The following is an 18,910-nucleotide window of genomic DNA, read 5'->3' as shown; positions in this document are numbered from 1 at the left end:
CTGAATCAATAAAAATATATTTTTTAAAAAGATGCCGAAACCGGTTTGGCTCAGTGGATAGAGTGTCGGCCTGCGGACTGGAAGGTCCCAGGTTCGATTCCGGTCAAGGGCATGTACCTGGGTTGCGGGCACATCCCCGGTGGGGGATGTGCAGGAGGCAGCTGATCGATGTTTCTCTCTCATCGATGTTTCTGACTCTCTATCTCTCTCCTTTCCTCTCTGTAAAAAATCAATAAAATATATTTAAAAAAAAAAGAGAGAGAGAGAGAGAGAATGTGATCGCTTTGGAGTAGAGCAGAGATGCTGTTAGGGGATGAGGAGGCGGGGAGGCTCCAGGGCCAGGAATTTGAAACGTAGTCTGGCCTCACTCATCACCAAACCATCTAGTCATCAGCACACATCCTGTGCCCCCCACTGTGCTGATGCTGGGGACCCAGAAAAATCCAAAAGGATCTAGCCCGGGCCTAGACCCTCCCTGGCACCCCTAATATGGGGGAGACAGACCCACACAGACACTCCAGCTCCATGAGGCAAGGCTAGGCCAGAGGCAAGAATTGTGGGAAAGGTGGGGGACATAGAAGGGTGCCCGGGTTTTGTCCAGGGGAAGAGGCAGGAAAGCTGCATGGAGGAGGGGATATTTTTGCTGGGTCTTGAGGGGTAAGTAGGAGGTCTCCATTACCCCGTAATAGGTCACTACTGGACCCATGGACTTTTATTATAAATACAGGTGCTTTGTGCTGGTCTCTACCAATCAATACCAATGTTGTGACTGGATCAGCCCTTGTGGCTCTTATTATGATTTCAAGATCCCTTGAAGCCACAGTCATCAGGAAACTTTAAACAAAAAATAAGAGGTTTATGTATTACTTAAGGACCTGGAAATTATACAGCACACCTGGGACCACTCAGCGAGGTCAGAGGTAGAGCAAACGTGCACACAGGCAAGTAGCCCAAAGGGTCAATTATTGAAATCAACTGAGATCTCTAAAGCAGTGGTTCTCAACCTTCCTAATGCCCCGACCCTTTAATACAGTTCCTCATGTGGTGGTGACCCCCAATTTCATTGTTACAAATTGAACATAATTAAAGCATAGTGATTAATCACAAAAACACTATGTAATTATAAATGTGTTTGCCAATGGTCTTAGGTGGCCCCCGTGAAAGGGTCGTTCGACCCCCAAAGGGGTTGCGACCCACAGCTTGAGAACCGCTGCTCTAAAACAAAGCAGCCGCAGCGGGGGGAAGGCAGCTTGGCTCTTCAGCCGCGTGGCTGGCAATGTTTACTGGAGATTGCCATCGCTGAAATGGATGCCTCCGCAATCAAAGCTTAAGTCAGGCACTCGCGTTACAAAAAAGAAAGAAAAACCCACACGCACTGTCAGGGCTTACACAGCACTAGGTAAATATCATTATCCCCAAGTCGAGGTTGGAAATACAGGCACAGAGAGGTTACGTGGACTTGCCCAAGATCACACGGCAGCTAAGTGGGGGAGCGAGGGTTTGAACCCAGGCTCCGATCGCAGGCTCTTAGCCACTTTGTCACCCTACCTCATTACACATTGCTTAATAGATTCAATTCCACTTGTCCCAGGATTCCTTTGGGTCACTTCCTGAAGGGTGTGTTTGTCATGGGTCTTCTGGCAGGAGGACGTCAATATTGACCGGGTTGGTCAACAGGGCCCCTCTCCGTGGAAACCGCCTGGTAACAATGACCTTCTAGAGCAGTGGTTCTCAACCTTCCCAATGCCGCGACCCTTCAATACAGTTCCTCGTATTGTGGTGACCCAACCATAAAAATATTTTCGTTGCTACTTCATAACTGTAATTTTGCTACTGTGATGAATCGTCATGGAAATATCTGATATGCAGGATGTATTTTCATTGTTACAAATTGAACATAATTAAAGCATAGTGATTAATCACAAAAACAATATGTAATTATATATCTGTTTTCCGAGGGTCTTAGGCCACCCCTGTGAAAGGGTCGTTCGACCCCCAAAGGGGTGGCGACCCACAGGTTGAGAACCGCTGTTCTACAGGGTTGAAAAATTAGATTTGGGGGTGGGGAGGGCCAGTTTGGGGTGAGTGTGAGGGTTCACCCAGCAGGGCGCAGCCCTTCTGCTGGCTTTAGACTAACTTCAGACTGTTTTGCAAATTGGTGCTGGTTTTTTTCTCTGTTTTCCAGCTCTGTGTCATTAGCTCACAAAGCCCAGTGGTACCTGAGCTTAAAATTATTGAGAATGGGTGTGAATTAACCATGCACCTGACACATTACAGCTGTGCCATTCATGGCCACCACGCCTGGGGGCACTGGTGGCAGAAGCAACTGTTTGGGGCACATCTCTGTGGTGTTTAACGCAACCCTGGCAACCCTTTATGGCACCCACTGAGTGACTGCTATTTCATTCATTCTCTCGTCATGTGGACATCTCCACCTCCCACCAGGGACACTGGTAATTACTTAGTATTTAAATAAATTCAGTTCTTAAATTTATTTTTTTTAACATATTTTATTGATTTTTTACAGAGAGAAAGGGAGAGAGATAGAGAGTTAGAAACATCGATGAGAGAGAAACATCGATCAGCTGCCTCCTGCATATCTCCTACTGGGGATGTGCCCGCAACCCAGGTACATGCCCTTGACCGGAATCGAACCTGGGACCTTCCAGTCCCCAGGCCGACGCTCTATCCTCTGAGCCAAACCGGTTTTGGCCAGTTCTTAAATTTAAATACATGTATCTATAAAGAGGATTTTCCAACACTTGCAATAATTAAATAATAATATTCTTATTATTCCCTTTTGTTCTCATTATTTCATTTTTTTTTACTCTGACCTCCTTTTATTCTTATTATTTCATTTTATTCTTTTTTGTTTAGTTAATTCTCACCTGAAGATTTTTTTTCATTGGTTTTTAGAGAGAGAGGGAGGGAGGGAGAGAGAGAGAGAGAGAGAGAGAGAGATACATCAGTGTGAGAGAGACACATCGATTGGTTGCCTCCTGCATGCGTCCTGACCAGGGCCGGGATAGAACCTGCAACCCAGGTGGTGCCCTTGACAGGGAATCCAACTCCAGACACTCTGTGCCTACGCTCTACCCACTGAGCAACACTGGCCAGGGCTTTCCTTTTATTCTTTTATTCTTATTATCCTTGGAGGATTTTTGGAAGAAAATCGGTAAGTGAACATACATAAAGTGCCAGCACGCAGTAGGTGCTCAAGAAACACAAGCCAGTTTCAAACCGGTTGCTCTGCCCAGCGCGGAGGACTTCTCCAAAGAGGAGGGCGGCACCATGAGCTGCGAGAAGCAGATAAAGATGGGAAGTGGACCAGGCCTGACTCTCTCTCCTCCTTCCTGCCCCCAGGTGCCACCGTCCCCCTCAGGAAGCCATGACAGAGGCCAGAAAGCTGCCCCCGCCGCTGCCCCCACGACTGTACTGGTTCGTGCAAACACAGCTGGGCCAGCTGGCCCAAGGAGGAGTCCCTTCGTGGTTCCATGGTGCCATCTCCAGACAGTGAGGACACACCCACACTTCCCACCCTGCCTTTCACCCTCTTTGTCTGCCCCCACCTGGGCAGGTTCTCACTGTGCCATTCTGTGCTCAGCTCACCTACGTTTGTTAAGAGGAGGAAAAGGGCTTTGGAGTTTCGGGCTTGAGTCTTGTCTCCTCTGGACTTGCTGTGTGCCCTTGGGCAAGTTATTTTCCCTCTCTGGACCTTGGCTTTCTCTATCCAAGTGGCCACAAGACAGAACCCCCTGCTCACCCACCCCAAACCCCTCACTAGGCCAGGAATCACCAATCAATGATGGCAGGACGCAGCCTCAGAATCCTTCTTAACACAGTGCCCCAAACAGCTCTTCTCAGTCTATCGGGTATATGGCTAACATGCACTTTCTGCATTAGGCTGAGCTCTGAGGAGATGAACAAACTCACCTACTTCGTCACCCCAGGGCCCAGCTCTAAATAAATGGTGAAAAGAGCATGTATTGCCACCCTTGACATTTAGGAAATTGAGGGAACATTGCAAAAGAAAAAGAGAGACAGAACTCGACATGGTTTCTGAGTTCTGGGGTATGCCAATAAGATACAATATGAGCCATACATTGCAATTTTAAAAATTCTAGCAGCTATATTAAAAGAAGCAAAGAGAAACAATTAATTTTAATCACATCTTTAATCACACAGTATATCCATGATATTATCATTTCAACAAGTAATTAATACCATATAAATCACTCATGAGACAGAATACATACTCCTCTATTTGTACTGCCTTTATTTATTTTTTATTTTTTTAAAATATATTTTACTGATTTTTTTTTTACAGGGAGGGAGAGGGATAGAGAGTTAGAAACATCGATGAGAGAGAAACATTGATCAGCTGCCTCCTGCACACTCCCCACTGGGTATGTCCCCGCAACCAAAGTACATGCCCTTGGCCAGAATCGAACCTGGGACCCTTGAGTCCGCAAGCCGACGCTCTATCCACTGAGCCAAACTGGTTAGGGCTTGCCTTTATTTTTTATAATTAAAAAAAGGTTTAAGCCGAAACCAGTTTGGCTCAGTGGATAGAGCATCGGACTGCGGACTGAAAGGTCCCAGGTTCGATTCCGGTCAAGGGCATGTTCCTGGGTTGCGGGCACATCCCCAGTGGGAGATGTGCAGGAGGCAGCTGATCGATGTTTCTCTCTCATCGATGTTTCTAACTCTCTATCTCTCTCCCTTCCTGTAAAAAATCAATAAAATATATTTTTTTAAAAAAAGGTTTAAATTGCAATTGACATATCATATTATATTAGTTTCAGGTGTACAACATAGTAATTACACATTTATATAACTTACGAAGTGATCGCCCCAATAAGTCTAGTAACCACCTGACATCATATGTAGTTATTACAATATTTTTGACTATATTTCTTATGCTGTGTACTGAGTCTTTAAAATCTGGTGTGTATTGTATGCTAAAAGCACATCTTGATTCAAACCAGCCACATTTTTTTGTTGTTGTTAATCCTCACCCAAGGATATTTTTTCCATTGATTTTAGAGAGAGTGGAAGGGAAGGGGAGAGACAGAGAAAGAGAAACATCGATGGGGCCGGGGATTGAGCCCCTCAGTCCATGGGCCGATGCTCTAACCATTGAGCAACCGGCCAGGCAAGACCGGCCACATTTTAAGCTCTCAGTAGCCACATGTGGGCAATGGCCCCTGGACTGGACAACAGGGCTCCAAAGGCTCCCCATAGAAGGCCACTCTCTGTGCCACCAGGAAATAGCAATAATGATAGTAATATAGTTCAGGGATGCCGACTCCAAGTCCTTTATATAACTTTTGACTCCTCAAAACCTTAACTACAGTCATTCCCCAGTATCCCTGGGGTTAGTTCTAGGACCCCTCCCCGGACAGCAAAATCTGCGGATGCTCCAGTCCCCTCTATAAAATGGTGTAGGTCCAGGCATACAGTCGGCCCTCCACATCCATGGATTCCCAACCTCAGACCAAAAATACTATACAGAGGGCCAGTTTGTGTATTTATTGGAAAAAATCTGCTTGGACCTGGCAGGTCAGTTCAAGGGTCAAGTGTACTAATCGTGGACATTTCGAAAGCTCGCACCATGCGGAAGTTGTCATGCTGCTCGCATTTTGTCTGTCCTCACATCGGCCCTGGGAGTGAGGCTTTCCTGTCCCCTTGAGGAAGCTCAGGTCAGAAAGGAACTGACCTCACCGGGGGTCACACTGTGAATGGACGGCAGAGTTGGGTTTTGAGCTCAAATGCATCTGGAAACAGCTGTTGCTTTGTTACCTGCCGTCCTCAGATCCACCCAAAGGTGCCTTCCTGAGTGGATTCCAGGCATTGGAAGGCCAGCAGGGGCTGTGGGCCCTGGGGCCAAGGTCATCAGAGGCCTTCGCCACCTCTGGGGGGACACCTGAATATTCCAAAGTCTGAAACAACCAAGAAAACAATCTTGTTTTCGGTTGTTGTTCAGTCCTGGAAGGACTGCTACACCAAGGGTCTGGGCAGGACACTGGGCGGCGAGACCTCAGCCATCTCTCACCTGTGTGTGCCTTTCCAGGGACGCAGAGAATTTGCTGGAGTCGCAGCCACTGGGATCCTTTCTCATCAGAGTCAGTCACAGTCACGTGGGCTACACACTCTCCTACAAGTAAGGTCTGGGCTTGGGGACAGGCGGGCTCCGGGCTTCCTTGGAGGGGGCAAGGGGGGCTTCATATCACAGGTTTCAAGAGCAACTGGTAGGACGTTCTGGACTGATCTGGCTGAAGAGTGAGCAGCTGCAGGTCTGGCTGGATCCAGCAGACTTGGGTCTGTGGTCACTAAGACTGTGTGTCTGAGAACAGGAGCTGCTAGAGGCCTGAGAGTGGCTACTGCCCTTTCCCTAACCATCCACCTCCCTTCTGCCGTCTGCTTGGCAACACTCTGACTCCACTAAGGAGAATGTGTTGGAAACTCAGGGCAGTCCAGCTCCTTGAGGCCTCAAAGCCTGACCCTGCATCCCAGTCAGAGGATTCAGCAGAACACACTACTTTTTGAAAGAATTCCAGGCCAAAGGAATGAAAAAAAAAACAAAAACAAAAAACCCAACGGTTCCATTACAGAATTACCCACAGTGGGAAAACCTTAGGACCTGAGTCAAACAGTACGAGGCTCGGTTCTGCTACTTACACACTGTGGCCTTGAACAAATTACCCAACCTTTCTGTCCCTCCCTCAAAGTCCTCATCTCTAACAGAGGATGCTAAAATTAATTGTCTTGACGTGAGGATTAAAAGCACATAGTAGGCCATTCGTAAGTGCACCCATTCATGAATGGAGCAGAGTGCCAGGCACACAGCCTCCCGCGAAAGCCTGACCAGATTTCCATGATCATTTCTATTGATCATTTACCCCTAGCCAGGCACCCAGCTAAGCTTTTCCTGCAGTTCCTTGTTTCATCTTCACAAGAACTCCTGAGGTCAGTCTTCGTAGCCCCATGTTATAGAAGGGGAAACTGAGGCACCGTGCTGTTAGGCACCTACCGAATGTCACATGGCTAATGAGTAGAGAAGCTTACATAGGAACCTGTGAGGTCGGGCTGCAGGCCTGATGCTGCCAGTTCAAGGACTTGCGTGGGGGGGGGGGGGCGGGGGGGGGAGGGGCGGGGCCGGCAGTGAAATGAGGGAGCAGGAGGTCCTAACCCTGGCAGTGTCTCCGCAGAGCCCAAAACTGCTGCCGCCACTTTATGGTGAAGCTCCTGGACGATGGGAGCGTGCTAATCCCCGGGGAGGAGAAGGCCCACGCCTCGCTGGACGCCCTGATCACCTTCCACCAGCAGCGGCCGATGAGGCCACATGGGGAGCTGCTGAAGCTGCCCTGTCCGCAGGTGAGGGTTGGGACCTGGGTGGGCAGTAGTTGTCCTTCCAGGGGCTAATGAGCCCTCCAGCTCCCCCCAGTCCCCTTCAGCCTCTTGTGATTCTGCGTCTGGCCCCCCACGGCCCCTGGTCCTCGTTTCCCCTCAGGCTGATGTTTTACAAGGTTTCACGTGTGCGAGGTGTAACCCTAGCTCCGTGGTCGGCAAACTGCGGCCCCTTGAGCGTGGCTCTTCCACAAAATACCACGTGCAGGCGCGCATGTACAGTGCGATTGGAACTTCGTGGCCACACTCAAGGGGCCAAAGGGCCGCATGTGGCTCGCGAGCCACAGTTTGCTGACCACTGCCCTAGCTGATCTATAGGACTAGCATAAGCCCCGGTGGACGGGTCTGTGCCCTCAGAAGCTGCTGTGGGCAGGGCAGACCTCCTTAACGGTTTATGGGCAGGGCCTAGGCCCTAGGCCCACAATGCGCTCCGTGGAGCTTGCTTTATTACAGGTTTGTGGGTCAGAGCAGCTCCTGAGCTCCAATTCCCAGGGTCTGGGGACCCCAGCCCCGTCCCTGTCCCCCTCCTTGGGGCTGAGCTGCAGGTCCCCTCTGTCCACAGAAGGATCCAGCAAACGTGGATTACGAGGATCTCTTCCTTTGTTACAACGCACTGGCTGAGGAAGCTGCCAGCCCCGCCCCTGGTCCCAGTGATCATCAGGAACCTTCTTTCCATCCAGTGGCTGCCCCCAAGGAGGTATGTGACAGAAAGCTGGCACCTCCAACCGGGCGGCAGGGGCAGGGGCAGGCGCAGAGGTGGCCAACAGCTGCCATAGGCTTTTAGAATGAAGGTAAGATCCTGTAGCCCCGAGCTTAAAACCTTCCAGTGGTTTCCCAAGGCACCAAGGTTAGAATCCTGACTGCAATCTCAGTTCCTCCTTCTGCCCATCACCAGCCCAGCTTCAAGCAACCTCAGGGTTGCTTTGCCGTATGCTCTGCCCTACCTTTCCCAGGCCTGGCTTCTCCCATCAGTTCTTCAAGTGTCTCCCTCCCATTTCCAGACCAAAAGCACTCCCCCAACCACCTTCTCCATCATATCACCCTATTTATTTGCAACAGAGCACTTCTCGAAATTTGAAGTCTTGTTTACTTACAGGTTTTCATGTTTTCTGTCTGCCTACCTGCTCCGTTATCATAACTTAGGGGCGAGGGAGCTGGGGTATTTATCCTCCAAATTCCCTCAGTCATTGGTCAAATACTATTCCTGGGAGATTTGCTTCTCTGGCACTTCTGGTCTGCCATGTGGACGCAGTGGGCACTGGTGGCCAGAGAAGGCCCCAGGCAGAGTCCCTGCCGTTGGCATTTGGGAGTGGAGCTGGGAGCAAAGAGGATATGAGTGGGCCTGGCCAGTTTGGCTCAGTGGATAGGACATCAGCCTATGGACTGAAGGGTCCCAGGTTCCATTCCAATCAAGGGCACGTGCCTTGGTTGCAGGCTCCATCCCCGGCGCTGGTCAGGGTGTGTACGGAAGGCAACCAATCGATGTGCCTCTCTCACATCAATGGTTCTCTCTCTCTCTGTTTCTCCCTCTTCCTTCCACTCTCTCTAAAAAAATCAATGAAAAATAACCTCAGGTGAGCATTAACAAAAACAAAACAAACAAACAAACAAACAAAAAGGATATGGCCCAGCTGGAGTGGCTCAGTGGTTGAGCATCGACCTATGAACCAGGAGGTCACGGTTCGATTCCCAGTCAGGGGCACATGCCTGGGTGCGGGCTCAATCCCAGTGTGGGGCGTGCAGGAGGCAGACAATCAATGATTCTCTCTCATCATTGATGTTTCTGTCTCTCTCTCTTCCTCTCTGAAATCAATAAAAAACATATTAAAAAATAAAAAGAGCATATGGGTGGGCCATCAACAGCCTCTGCCACACGTGCCAGGCACTTGTCCTGAACGGGGGAGCCCAGGGGTCAGCACACTCCCGCCTGAGGGCCACCTGCCTACTCATGTGTGGCCTTCGAGGCCCCGGTCCTCAGAAGCTGCGATGGGAGGGACAGTTTTGTTCTTAAATGGTTGAGATAGTTAATAGTTCACGGCTCGTGAAAATCAGAGGAAACTCAGATTTCCGTGTCCATAAAGTTTTATTGGAACCCGGGCCCACTTGCTGGACAACAGCAGAGCTGAGCAGTGAGGCAGACTGGAGGGCCTGTTTGCTCCCGGGCCCTTCACAGAAATGGTTTGCCAACTCCTGGGGAGGGAGTGAAGCCGGTTGCAAAAATGAAAAGGATGGGGCCCGAGATTTGGTTTGGGGGTTCACATGGGGACGTTTCTCGGCCCTGGGGCGTCTGGGTGGAGCCCAGGTCCCAGTTTCGGGGGCAGAGTCGGAGTGCTGGGGGGAGGAGGGGTGCTGGCCCAGGTCTCACCGGCCCTCGGTTTCAGGCCTCTGCAAAGCCAGACGTGCTCCACTGGCAGATGGAGAGGACGCCGTCTGCAGCGGGGGACAGAGCGCCCACGGAGGCAGCTGCTTCCTCCTGCCCCCCGAAAGCCCCGCTGGAGGAGGCCTGCCAGAAACTCTGGAGGAACCTCAAGACCCTCCCGCAGACAGGCAAGAAGGTCCATCAGCAGCTGAAATCCCACCTGGCAACCGTGAGCTTGTCATCATTCCGGGACCCCGCGCGATCGGAGGTGACTCCCAGCCCAGCGACAGGAGCAGATGATGCGGTCCCCGAGAACATCTACACGGAGCCCTTTGTGGCCACGGCACCCTCAAGCCCCTCACAGCCTCAGGCTCGGAAAGACAGACAGGACTCCTCCAAGAAGGCCTCGAGGTCAGTCAGCTGGAGCGAGGTGACCCCGAAGACCAGGGGTTGGCACCAAGCAGTAGTGAGGGCCCTGTCCTCACAGGTGTCCAAATCAGAGCCCAAGGGCTTGGCAGAACCCCAGGAGGACTGTGTCCCCGAGGAGTACCGCCCACCGCCACCCTTTGCCCCTGGGTACTGCTAGCGAAGAGGTCCGCCCTGGCTCTGGGACCCTGGGTGCCAGGGGCTGCTCACACCTGGACCCCTTGCCTTCCACCCACCAGCCCTCTGGGACTGAGAAATGTAATAGAGATGCTACTTAAGTCTGGCTCTGCAATTGCCAGGGTGGCCTGGTTATGTGAAGAAGAAGAATCAGTTAATAAGTTACAGCAAGGATCTGGGGCACCTACTGTGTGCCAGTCCCACCCTGAGACTCTCCGTGTCCATTCTTTCCCTTTACTCCTGCCTCTGAGCAGGCCCATCAGGTAGGCACCTCCTGCACATTTCAAAAAAGAGCCAGATTCCAAGAGGAGGAGAGGCATGGTCAAAGTCTACTGGTGTGAGTGCCAGGGTTGGAAGTCATGTCATTTGGAGTCCTTTTGCCCACAACCCCTGCACCCAGGCTCAGTTCTCCCTTCTGGACACGCCTCCCCCCCCCCCCCCAGTTCTCATGCAAATGAAAGAGATAAGACTTGTGGAGGGCTTGGTGCACACCGGCAGCTTTAGGAGAAGCAAATGTGTCCTTTGCTTTAAAAAGGGAGAGGCAGCCCGGGACTGTGGTTGAGGTGGACTCTGCAGGGGGAATCCTGGGTTGCACGGCTGTGTGGCCTTTGGCGAGTCACTAGATCTCTCTGGGCCTATTTCCTCATCTGGAAAATGGGGAGAAGAGTAGGACTGTCCTCTTGTTCAGGACGAAGCAGTAGGATGTATGTAAATCCTAGGGCTTTGGTGCATAGTAGGTGCTTTTGGTGCACAGGAGGAGTTTAGGGTGGGAGTGGGCTCCCTAGAAATGCTACACAGTGGGGGAGTCTGGAAGGTCCCTGGGGCTGCTCTCGGTTGCCCCACTCAGAATGACCACTGTTTGGACTGACTGGGGCCACAGATGGGGCCCCTGGGGTGGCTGCTGGTAGAGTGGGTGTGGGGCTCCCCAAATCCACAGACTGTAGAGGTCTGGGATGTGGAGTGAGTTGGGCCAGGGGTCAAGCCCTCCTCTGTCGATGACTTGAGGTGTGGTCTTGGGCAAGCCATTCTGTTCCCTCTGAAAGAAGTGGCTGGTTCTCGGCCAGCCCTGCTGGGATCCAATGAGATGGCAGAAGGGCGAGTGCTTCATAAACTTGAGAGTACTGCGCCCCTCTCAGTGAGTGGCCCTCCTGGCACCCCCGCAGAGGCCTCCCCGGCAGCTTGAATAAATAAGCAAGGGGTTACCCAGCCGGCGTGGCTCAGTGGTTGAGCATCGATCTATGAACCAGGGGGTCATGGTTCAATTCCTAGTCAGGACACATGCCCAGGTTGTGGCCTCGATCCCCAATGTGGGGTGTGCAGGAGACAGCCAATCAGTGATTCTCTCTCATCATTGATGGCTCTCTCTCTCTCTCTCTGAGATCAATAAAAAATATGTTAAATAAATAAATAAATAAATAAATAAAAACAAACAAACAAACAAACAAGGAGCTAAACCTCCAGGCCCTTTGAAGAATTCAGGGATTGAGGAAAAAGGGGACTAGGGTTTGGGGGGCCCTGGGGCGGGACAGCATGCCTCATCGGCACACCTCGTCTCTGCTCACCAACGCACAGCCACGCACCCCCAGCCTTCACAGTGGGGGAAAGATCTAGAAGTCAGACTCTTCCTTTTTCAGTCAGGGAGTTGGTAGCCCAGAGAGGGGGCGGCCACACCCAGGGTCACACAGGAAGAGCAGAGGTGAGCTCCCAGGTCTCCTCCCTCCCACCCACCAGGTTTAAGGAAGGTGTGACTCAGTGATGTGTTTATTCGCAGAGCCCAGATTCTACAGTGGGATGAGGGCCACCCTGGCCTCCTCTGGCCCGGCTCCTCCTCCGTGGTCCTCAGATGCGGATGTGGAAGGTGCTGTGTGCAGAGAGGCAAGGATCAGGGTCATCGGGCAGAGGGCCGCCCTCCTGCATCTTCCCCCCAACACTCCCGCTGGGGGCCCCCCAGGCCGGCCAGTAGCCACATGGGAAGATGGGCCTCCTCCTCCTGAAGCCCTCGGCTCTCCTGACCCCTTCCCCCTGGGGTTGGGAGCAGATCTCTGGATCAGTTCACACTCAGACTGTAGGACTCTGAGTGAGTGGCTGCCCCTGTCTGGGCCTCAGTTTACTCCCCTGTGAAGTGGGGATGATAGCTGTCTCCCCTTCGTAGGGCTGCACTGAGGGCTGAGAGCGGGACACACAGAAGGTGTCATTATTCGTGTCTCCATCTGCCAGGAGACCAGCCTTGCTTATCCAGGGCAGAGAAAGGAGGCCCTCGGTGCATGTCAAGACACCACCAATAAGAACAGCCACACCAGCAACCACAGCACAGTTATTGCACACCTACTGTGTGCCAGGCACTGCTTTAAATTTCATGGACTAACTCGGGGGCCAGCCAACTTTTTTTCTGGAAAGGGCTAGATAGTTGAAATGTCAATGACTAAACTCTGCCTTATAACTTGAAAGCAGCCATAGACAATCTGTACACAAAAGGGCATGGCTGTGTGCCAGCAAAACTATTGAATGACCTGGAAATGTCAATTTCATGTCACTTTTGTGTGTCATGGAGTACTATTGGTCTTTGCCCCCCCCCCCCCCGCAACCATTTCAAAATGCAATTTAAAAACGATTCTTAGCTCATTGGAGATACAAAAAACAGGTGGTGGGCCACCTCCTGTACTAACTCATGCAACCCTTGCGATCCACCCTCCAGTGGGGGCTCTGATTTTCCCCAGGGCTGCCAAATACAGTTGTGCAGACTCTTCACTGCAAGGTGTTCAGGCAAGTAGGGCTGAAGTCCATCCATGTTCCACTCACCCAAAGAGCTGTGACCGCCCCCCCGCCCCCCCGCCCTCCGACAGGAGGAGGCCTGGGGCTCCTAATTATCCCGGGCTTAAAGGTGCAGGGGCTGAGGCCAGGGAGGTTGGGAAAGTTCCCTAAGCTCACAAATGAATGAAGGAAGGAACTTTCACCAAGGGAGTCTATGAACTAGTTCCGTAAGATCCTTTCTCACACGTGGAAATGGACTGTGTGGGGTGGCAAGAAGGGTCACCTGAGGAAGTCGGGTGCCCGCAGGATCATGTTTTGGAAGTCTTCCAGGGACAGCCGCCCATCGTGGTCCCCATCGGCCTCATCCAGCACCTTCTCGCACACCAGGCTCACCTCCTCAGCGCTCAGCTCGCCCCGCGTCAGCTTGGTCACCGTCTGCTCCAGGTCCCACATACAGATGTAGTCATCGTTGTTGAAGTCTGCACGGTAGAATGGATGGTGACGCGGGGTAGGCAGACAGCGGGTGGCAGGCAGGCTAGGCCAGCAGGGGCATATCTTGTCTCCATATTACAGAGGGGGAAACTGAGGCCAGGCCCTCAGAGATACACTGGGTCTCGCTTTGAATTGGGCAGGGACAAGTTCATTCATTCGTACATTCAACAAGTACTTGTTGAGCACGTATGATGTGCCAGGTAATATGATACCTTTTTCATTCATTCATCACTCAACAAGTATTTATTGAGCACCTATTTTGTGGCAGACACTGTGGTAAATTTTCATTCATTCATTCATTCATTCATCCATTCAAGTATTTATTGAGCACTTAGGTACCAGGCACCATGATAACTGTTTTTCATTCATTCACTCACTCAACAAGTATTTATGTAATGCCTACTATGTGCCAGGCCCAGGAAATAGATGGTGAACTAAACAGACACTGTTTCTGCCCTGGGTCTCCTCAGAGAGAGAGTCAACAAGAAGTGAGCAGATCAATGAACAAGAAATGAAGCAGCATTATCCCATGCTAGGGGAGAAATAAAATGGGGGTTGGAGAACAACTGGGGGGTGGGGGCTACTTTTGACCAAGACTTCAAGATCAGAAGGAGCCAGGAGAAAGGTGTCCTGGGCAGAGGAGAGGGCAGAGGCAAAGACCTGGAGGCAGAAAGAGCTTGGTGTGCTGGAGAAAGAGTGAGGCCGGTGTGGCTGGAATTGAATGAGCAAGGAGGTGAGGTCGGGAGGTATGGGGTGGGTGGAAGACAGGACCAAGTTGGGCTTTGAAGCCCTTGGGGAGACACTGTGACAGCAGGGCAGCCTCTGGCCCTGGGGTTGGTCTTGTTTCCACTCCCCACCTCACAGCCCTTACCGCCGGCCCTGCACACACCATAGATTTTGAAAGCATAGTAGGCCTTGAGGTCACGGGGAGCCATTTCACTCATCACAGAAAACATGTCCAGGAAGTTGTTCAAGGTCATGTGGCCGTCCCCATCCTCGGAGAAGACCTGGGCAATCCTCAGGCGGAATGGGTTGTCCTGGGAACAGGAAGTGGGGAAGCCATCACTGATTAGGCTCTCAGGCTCCAGGTGGTCTCCCTCTCAGCACCCACCTTCTTGGGAACCTCCAAGTCCCGTCCCCCCCCCCCCCACCCGCACCAAGACTCTCTCCCTCTCATGGTCCCTGGAAAGAACTTCAGGCACTTCCACTCTCTGCCCCTGGGGTCTGGATGGTGCTGTCCCTACTTCCAGCTACAGAGGCAGCCACATGACCCTGGTAAGGACCATCAGGGATTTCCATTCACCTGGTAGCTGTGATTGACTCTGGGATAGGCATGTGACTTAGACTGGCCAACCAGAAGCTGCCCTGGGATGTTTTTTGAAAAATTGGGATGAAAGGGCCTGCTTTCTGCTGGTTGCAGAGCCGACAGGAGGAAATCTGGGCGTTCCCTTCACTACCGCAAGAGGAAGGGCTGACTGAGACTGAAGCCTCTCCCTGGGGGAGCTGAGAGGTGGAAGAGGATTCCTGAGCCCATCCTCAGAGACCCTGGTCCCAGCTGTACGGGTGGATTTTTTGCTCATGTGATCGAATCCATTCTGTCCCTCTTGAATGAGGTTTTTGTCCCTGATGATACAAGAATCTCTCTGCACAGTCCCTCACTCCACAAGTCCCTTTTAGAGACACAAACCGAGTGTTGAATATCCAGCTGAGACGAACTTGCATGTAGCGGTTCCTACCATGAACAGACCTAATGTTCCCTGAGTCCTTGCCACCCAACAGGCCTTGTACTATAAGCCCTTTACCTGCATTATCCTATCTCATCCTCCCAACAGCCCAGGGTTTGAATCCCATCTATGTCACGTCCTGGCTGTGTGGCCATGAACAAGTGTCTTAAATTGTCTGAACTTCAGTCTTCTCATCCATAAAATGGGAATAATTGCAGCACTCACCTCATAGGAATGCAGCAAAGGACATCGTTACCATTTTCCCCTGCCCGCCCTGTTGCCTAAGCATACCTTCAGCTCAGGCATGGTGCCGATGAGCTCGTACGGCACCTTCACGTCAGGGCAGCTGGTGTAGTCGAGGGGGACAAGCTGGGGGGCCAGGTCCTGGTAGCGATAGAAGAGCCTGGTGTAGGGATGGAAACACCGGGAAGGGTTGGGAGACGATGGGAGGAAGAGGACTTGACCCTCCTCGCTCACTTGCAGCTGCTCACTCCATGCTGCAAGATGCTGGGTTCCTAGGAGCCATCAACCTGGCCTTCAGGCATACAGGCACCTTTATCTCCCCGGGGTCACAGCCAAGGTAGAAAGAGGGCTCTGTGGGGTTGGGGGAAGGTGGGTGGGTGGGAAGTAATCAACCAGGAACCTTGTATACATACATACAAGGCCCATGGCCACAGACAATGGGACAGTGAGCGCCTGGGGGAGGGGGCGGGGAGGGGCTGGAGGTGGTCAATGGGGGGAAAATAGGAGACATGTGTAATACTTTCAACAATAAAGAATTATTTAACCCTCTCCTCCCACACACACACAAAAAAGAGGGCCCTAGAGCTCAGGGAGACCTGAATGGGGAAAGCAAGCCAGGGAGGAGGAAGGACTTCCTGAAGGAGGAGGCATTGGTGCTGGGCTTTGAAGCAGGAATGGGAGCTCACCACGTAGACTGGGTGGGCAGAAGGGCAAGTGCTTAAGGTCATTGCACAACAAGCATTTGGAGACTCTGAGCCAACCTATGACTCTCTGGACACCATCACATTATCGGCAAGGTCATGCCTCTAAGATCCCCATCCTCACACTTTGCTTTTCTCCCTCCATAGCAAGAAGCAGGGTTCACTCAAAGGGGCCGAGCAAAGACAAAGGCTAAAATTCAGGTTTTTGAGAGGGTGACTGAAACGCACTTTGGAAAACACCAAATGACGTACACACTGCCTAGTCGGGGGGGAGGGGGCAGCTCTCCACGCTGATGACCTCCCCTGGTGATGCCATACCTTCACTGGAGGAGCATGCTGAGCAGCAGCCTTGTAGAGACCCTCCTTGATGACTAGAGGTCCCCACGCTTCTAGGGACTGTCTCAGAAGGGGACAAGGAGTTCCTGGGTCAAATGACCACTAGGAACTCAAGGAGGGAATGTCTGGAATTCAGTCATGACCACCCAGTTCCTTATTTGGGTCCCCTCAGGGAACAACCTGAGTTTGGGTTTCTGTATGGACTTGAGCAAGTCCCTCTAATCCAGTGGTTCTCAACCTTCTGGCCCTTTAAATACAGTTCCTCATGTTGTGACCCAACCATAAAATTATTTTCGTTGCTACTTCATAACTGTAATGCTGCTACTGTTATGAATCGTCATGTAAATATCTGATATGCAGGATGGTCTTAGGCGACCCCTGTGAAAGGGTCGTTCGACCGCCAAAGGGATCGCGACCCACAGGTTGAGAACCGCTGCTCTAATCCTCTGAGCTCCACTTAGTCTGTCTGACAAATGAGAAGCTTGGGACAGACAACATGTCAGCCCTCAAGCTCCTTGGGTCTTGGCCCATTTGCCAAGCCAGGGCCAGCCGCCCCTGTTCCAGCCTCAGTTTCCCATCAGTAATTCGATAACGATGGCCAGGGTGACCCTGCGAACTGTCCTCGCCCAGACAATGGGGCTCACTCATGAAAGGTGTGCCCATCAATAATGGATGCCCTGTGCCCACATAATTGGACCCTTGGCCTCGATCACTCTGCAGCCAAACCCTGGGAAGCTTGGGTTTCACAGCTCCAAGCCCTGGGTCGGGGCCTCTGGACGATGGCACCAGGGGCCAGGCGGTGATGTGGGATGCCCAGCTATGCCTGTCGCGCTCACACGCTGGGGACTTGCAGCGGTCTCACCTTGAGGCCAACCCCAAAGCCCAGAGCTGGCTGTGGACTCTGCCTATGGGCTCCCAGCCTCCAGTCCCAGCCTCTTCCCATTGGCCTCAGGGGGGCCTTCTAACATGCTGATCTGTTTCTCCCCTGCCCACACCCTCCCCATGGCTCCCTGCCACCCTTGGGGGAAAGCCTAAGCTTGTCAGCCTAGAGGCGTGACAATATGACAAGATGTGACTTCTCAGCCTCCCTATCTCTGCCTCCATCTACTGAGCATTCATTATCACTCTGCGGTGAAGCATTGAGTCTTGTCAAATTGCAAACTTCCTCCGGCAAAGACAACGTATAGAAAGTTGTGTCCAGGTCTTCCTCCCTTCATCCCCAGACTGACCTCATGATTTCCTTCCTTGTGAAGAAGGTACAGTCCTGTGGAGAGAGGTGGTGGCTTGGCCCAGACCCTACTGGGGGGCCTCCTTCCTCCTCCACCCCCACCCCCACCCCCATTCTCATTTCTGCTGATGCCACACACAGGAACCCCTGTGACTGCACACCCAGGACCAAGGGATGCTGTCCCCATCCCTCAGGCCAGGAATCCAAGGCTGACGAACCCAGTGAGGGCCCCGCTCATCACTCCTACCTGATATTCTTCCAACTGCTCATGGGTGAAGACTGTTTGCTTGTTGCCCATGGTGAAGGCCACTGCCAGGAACAGGCTCCAGAAACCCCCAGTCTCCTCAATGCCACCCAGTTGCCAGGCTGCCACACACCAGTGTCTGAGAAAAATCGCCCTGCCCTGGCTGTCACCCGCCCACCCGCCCCATCACCCCCAGCCTGGGGGAGACTCAAGTTACAGCCAAGCTCTTTGGACAACAGCCTGAGTATGTCCATGGTCACCAGGGCAAGGAGAAGGGCTGTGGGAGGTCACAGAACCTCAGACCACATCTGCCACCACCGGGTGAGCCTGCGAGCAGGGGATACCTTCCAGAGACAGGCAGCGCGGTGGGGAGGTGGCAAGCATACCCCAACTCAAATACCAGTTCTCCAACCACTAGCTGTGCGGCCTCAGGCCAGTCACCTGACCTCTCTGAGCCTTATTTTATAAGGCGGAAATTACTTTAATACCTACCACATAGAATTCTGAAGATACTAGTGGTCATTATTGCAACCAAAACAGCCAAACAAGATGAACAAACTCCAAGATCTGCTGCACAATATTGCACGATAGTCAACATTAATGTACTGTACACTTAAAAATTTCTTAAGCCCGGCCAGTGTGGCTCACTGGTTGAGCATTGTTCCATGTACCAAGAGGTCGCTGGTTGCGTTCCAGTCAGGGCACATGCCCAGGTTTCAGGCTTGTTCCCCAGTAGGGGGCATGCAGGAGGCAGCTGATTGATGTTTCTCTCTCATTGATGTTTCTATCTCTCTCTCCCTTCTCCCTCTCCATTCTTCT

At 52.0% G+C, this 18,910-nt stretch overlaps 2 protein-coding genes across 3 annotated transcripts; one reads left to right on the top strand and one right to left on the bottom strand.

Moving 5' to 3' along the window:
* Window positions 1–3,388: 3,388 nt before the first annotated feature.
* HSH2D (hematopoietic SH2 domain containing) lies at window positions 3,389–10,355 on the top strand (the record flags this gene model as incomplete). The annotated part of the gene is made up of 5 exons (XM_081092281.1): window positions 3,389–3,513; window positions 6,074–6,163; window positions 7,212–7,377; window positions 7,973–8,107; window positions 9,792–10,355. The coding sequence occupies 5 exons, from the start codon at window positions 3,389–3,391 to the stop codon at window positions 10,353–10,355; spliced, it is 1,080 nt and encodes a 359-aa protein (XP_080948407.1).
* A 1,856-nt stretch (window positions 10,356–12,211) lies between these two features.
* On the bottom strand, window positions 12,212–18,145 carry CIB3 (calcium and integrin binding family member 3; the record flags this gene model as incomplete). 2 transcript variants are annotated; one of them, XM_081093179.1, is made up of 6 exons in its annotated part: window positions 12,212–12,233; window positions 13,407–13,602; window positions 14,505–14,652; window positions 15,631–15,742; window positions 17,849–17,883; window positions 18,095–18,145. In XM_081093179.1, 6 exons carry the CDS (start codon window positions 18,143–18,145, stop codon window positions 12,212–12,214), a joined length of 564 nt encoding a protein of 187 aa, XP_080949305.1. The 2 variants fall into 2 exon arrangements, with proteins under 2 accessions (XP_080949305.1, XP_080949306.1); XM_081093180.1 differs by lacking the exons at window positions 15,631–15,742; window positions 17,849–17,883.
* Window positions 18,146–18,910: the final 765 nt, after the last annotated feature.

The sequence above is a fragment of the Myotis nattereri genome (assembly GCF_964212035.1).
Source record: "Myotis nattereri genome assembly, chromosome: 5".
Taxonomy (NCBI): Eukaryota; Metazoa; Chordata; class Mammalia; order Chiroptera; family Vespertilionidae; genus Myotis; species Myotis nattereri.
Note: the sequence above shows the minus strand (reverse complement) of the source record. Positions and strands in the feature narration are given on the sequence as shown.